Genomic DNA, 3,475 nt, shown 5'->3' with positions numbered 1-3,475 from the left:
AAATTTTATAATTGTTATTTAGGAGAGAAATTGGCCGGTATGAGGCAGGCGACATCCTATCTTTATCATCTTTCGGAATAGTAATAATAACAGCCTCATTCCAAGTTAAGGGCATTTTCCCAGTATCCATTATTTTGTTAAATAAACAGGTGAAAAAAGGTGTTAAGTCTTTGGAAAAGGTCTTTAAAAATTCCACTGTAAAACCATCCTGATCCATGAGATTTTGTGTGTCTGTGTGTATATGTATGGGATGGGCTGTTGTCTGTGTCTTGCAAGTTTTTACTATAGTCACAGAAATCATGCTTGGCCCCTGGTTAGTTCAGGCTGCCAGTGATAATATCAGATCCAGTAAAATTTGACTTCAAAATGAAAGATAGAAGATGTATGACAAGAGCCCTTACATTTCTGGAACAAAGTGTAGTTTAGTCTGGAAAAACTTTGACCTGAAGCAAGTTGCTGTTCTAGACAATTGCAAATAATACACAATGCAGGGAGAATATTTCTTTGAAGTGTGTATATTAAAATTGTTATAATTGAAACTTTATCTTTTTCATAACAGGAGCTGTAGCTCTTAAGAATCTTGAAATAAAGGAAAATGCACTGGTAAGTTTAAAACAAACAAAATAAAATGAAAATATTGTTGTTAGGATTTATTTATTTGTTTAGCTTATTTATAGCCTGCTTTTCTCATTGAGACTCAAGGCCGATTAGAGTACAGAAAGAGGAGAAAAAATGTAATCATACAGTATAGGACATTGAATGAAAAATGCAATAAAACTAGGGATACAAAATTAAAAGACAAGTGTGAACAGCAAACTACCTAGGCTGGCATAGTGCAAGTAGTACAGAACATAAGATTACAAATGTATAAGACAATGCAGTATAAATGCCAAAATGAAAGTACAGAGTAAAAGAACTTATTCAATAGAACTGTCCTGAAATTCTAGAACAAAATCTGAGTCCAGTCCAGTTTTAAAGGTGCCACTGGACTCAAACTTTGTTTTGTTGCTTCAGTCCAACATGGCTATCCACCTGAATCCATGTCCTGAAGTTTGTCATAATTCAGCATTTTGTGAATTTTTTTTAGTTTGCTTCTCTTCAAACAAGGCAAGAAAAACAATGTACAGAACATAATCTATAAAGGTAGTATAGATCAGGGGTTGTTAACCTGTGGGTTTCAAGGGGTCCATGAACAGGGAATGAAACCAGGCCTCTACATAAGAACCCTGGACTTCTTTGGTGCTCTCCCATTTGAGTACTAACCAGGACTGACCCTGCTTAGCTTCCAAGATCTGATGAGACTGGGCTAACTTGGGCTATCAAGGTCATTCCAGATTGGTTATTATAATACTGTTTAAAACTTGTGGATGTGCAATGTTAGGCAAGAAAATAGCATGTATTCACATTATTGAAATTAAAGTTGGTGTGTGACCAGTAACTGATCTGGCAAGTCTGCAGATAGTTCTTGGGAGCAGGACTGGCAGCAGGATTGGGCTCCAGAGAAACTGATTCCTCCTCCTTTGGTCTTCCTTCCCTTTGTGCATGCTCCACTGTGACTATATCCCCTTGCCTGCTTTCTACCATTTGCTCATTTGTGTGAGTGGCAAAGGGCAAATAGAAACAACTGAAGCCAACCAAAGGGAGGTAGCAGCATCTCCTTGACATCACGGCCACTTACTTGTTCATTCAGGTGGGTGAGTGTTGACACAGCAATGGCTACAGCAGCTTCTGCTGCTTACTGTCCTGTTCCTGTCTTCTGGACTTAAACAGCAGCGGCACTGGGTTCCATGAAAAAACTGGGCCATTTTCTCTGCCTTAGTAGCAGCTGCTGGTATCTTGTTCTCTTCTTTCCTGTGCTTCTCAGTTACACAGCATGAGAGAAGTTAGAGGCTTATTCACTTACCTTGCCTATCTGACCAAGCAGCTGGCACCCAGAAGTAGAGACATAAACAAGCAAATGACTGCTGTTACAGTTTTAGCAGCAATCCATACAGTTGTAAACACTTGAGTGATTGTCTGCAAGAGATACTGCCTTCCTTTGCAGTAGGGGAACATGGGAGTAGATAATTACCTGGCAAAGAAGCCTACCATACAGAATCTTACCACCCCCATCATCATCTTTTAAAACCTAGAATGAAGTCTCTGCTCAGGTGGTTTACTCTTAGGCTTGGTGCAGCAGAGTGAGGTGGTAGAATGTGACCTGATATAAAGGCTGTACCACTTCAGACTGCAGGTAAGGATAGTCTTATTTTTAATGCTACCCCATGTAAAAATTCCTGCAACAATGGGAGAGTTTCTAGTCTAATTCTTGGCATGTAGTTCCAGTTTTCATTTATAGGAAATCATTACTGTAGAGGAATTTTGAAAAATTTAATTCCTGTCCTGTAGCATTAACTAGTACAGTTGTTCTCCCATGTCATTCTGCTGCATGTCTAGGCCAAGTCGTCTACAAATCTGAAAGCTTTTCAGTCTGTACTGTTTAAAATCAAATATATATGAATTTTGCCCCAAATTAACTCCCCAGCTTTCATGTGAGATGCTATTAGCAAGCAGAGATTACAGTTTTGATTCCACTACACTTGTTACATCTTGGTGCATGCTAGTTAATAAATCTAGTTCTCAAAGTGGTCATATCTGAGGATATTTAAATTCAGAAATTGGAGCCATGAACAGACAAGACAGATCTTTCCGCAAATCTGAGAAAAGCCCTAGGTTTGCAGAAAAATCTGAAATAACACATGCATACACACACTTGGGGGGGTTGAAATAGTAGAAACAGTGCCTGTAGCTTTAAGAAATAAATGCTCTCTGTGGCTGTTGCTAGACAACCGCAACACAGTGAGTCACCCAGGCCCAGCTGCTTGCAACTGTTCAACAACAGCTGTGACATGAAAGCCAGTGTTATGTAGTGGTTACGGTTCCCAGACTAAGATCTGGGAGACCAAGGTTCAGATTCCAACTCTGCCATGGAGTCTGCTGGGTGACCTTGGACCACTCACATATTCTCAGCCTAACCTACCAATTAATAGGGCTTTTGTGAAAATAAAATGGAAGAGAATGATGTAAGCTGCTTTGGGTCAACATTATGGAGAAAGGCTGGGTATAAGTATAGTAATTAAATAATATAGCTGAAGGTGGAGAGCAGGCAAAATGTTAGTTGGTGGGTGGGAAGGAGAGTATAAGACAGGGAAAGGTGAGGATATGGGGGCTGCCAGAAGGAGGAAAAGAAGAAATATTGTGGCAAAAGGGATATAGGGGAAAGTAAGCTGCCTCTCACAACTTTTCCACTTCACAACTGGGCCTGGCGTGGAAGCTGGCATTGTGCAATGTGGCTAGACTTACCAGAGAGAGGCTGTCACTGTTAAGGAAGTAGTGAAAACTAAAGATAGGGGGCAGATAAAGGTAGGTTGGGCTGGTGGGTGGAAAGGAGAGAAGGAAGCAGGAAAAAGTGAGGAGGGGGATTTGCCTTGGAAGG

At 40.3% G+C, this 3,475-nt stretch overlaps 1 protein-coding gene across 1 annotated transcript in view; it reads left to right on the top strand.

Moving 5' to 3' along the window:
* Positions 1–559: 559 nt before the first annotated feature.
* Positions 560–3,475, top strand: part of VPS13A (vacuolar protein sorting 13 homolog A (S. cerevisiae)) — a gene marked incomplete at its 5' end in the record, with an annotated part of 218,593 nt that continues 215,677 nt past the window's right edge. Inside the window, one exon of the mRNA XM_015412948.1 lies at positions 560–603. Within this exon, the coding sequence (XP_015268434.1) occupies positions 560–603 (44 nt within the window). The remainder of the gene's footprint in view (positions 604–3,475) is intronic.

The sequence above is a fragment of the Gekko japonicus genome, unplaced genomic scaffold, assembly GCF_001447785.1.
Source record: "Gekko japonicus isolate JY-2015 unplaced genomic scaffold, Gekko_japonicus_V1.1 scaffold1971, whole genome shotgun sequence".
Lineage (NCBI taxonomy): Eukaryota > Metazoa > Chordata > Lepidosauria > Squamata > Gekkonidae > Gekko > Gekko japonicus.
The sequence above is the reverse complement of the archived record's forward strand: the minus strand, read 5'-3'. Positions and strand labels throughout refer to the sequence as shown.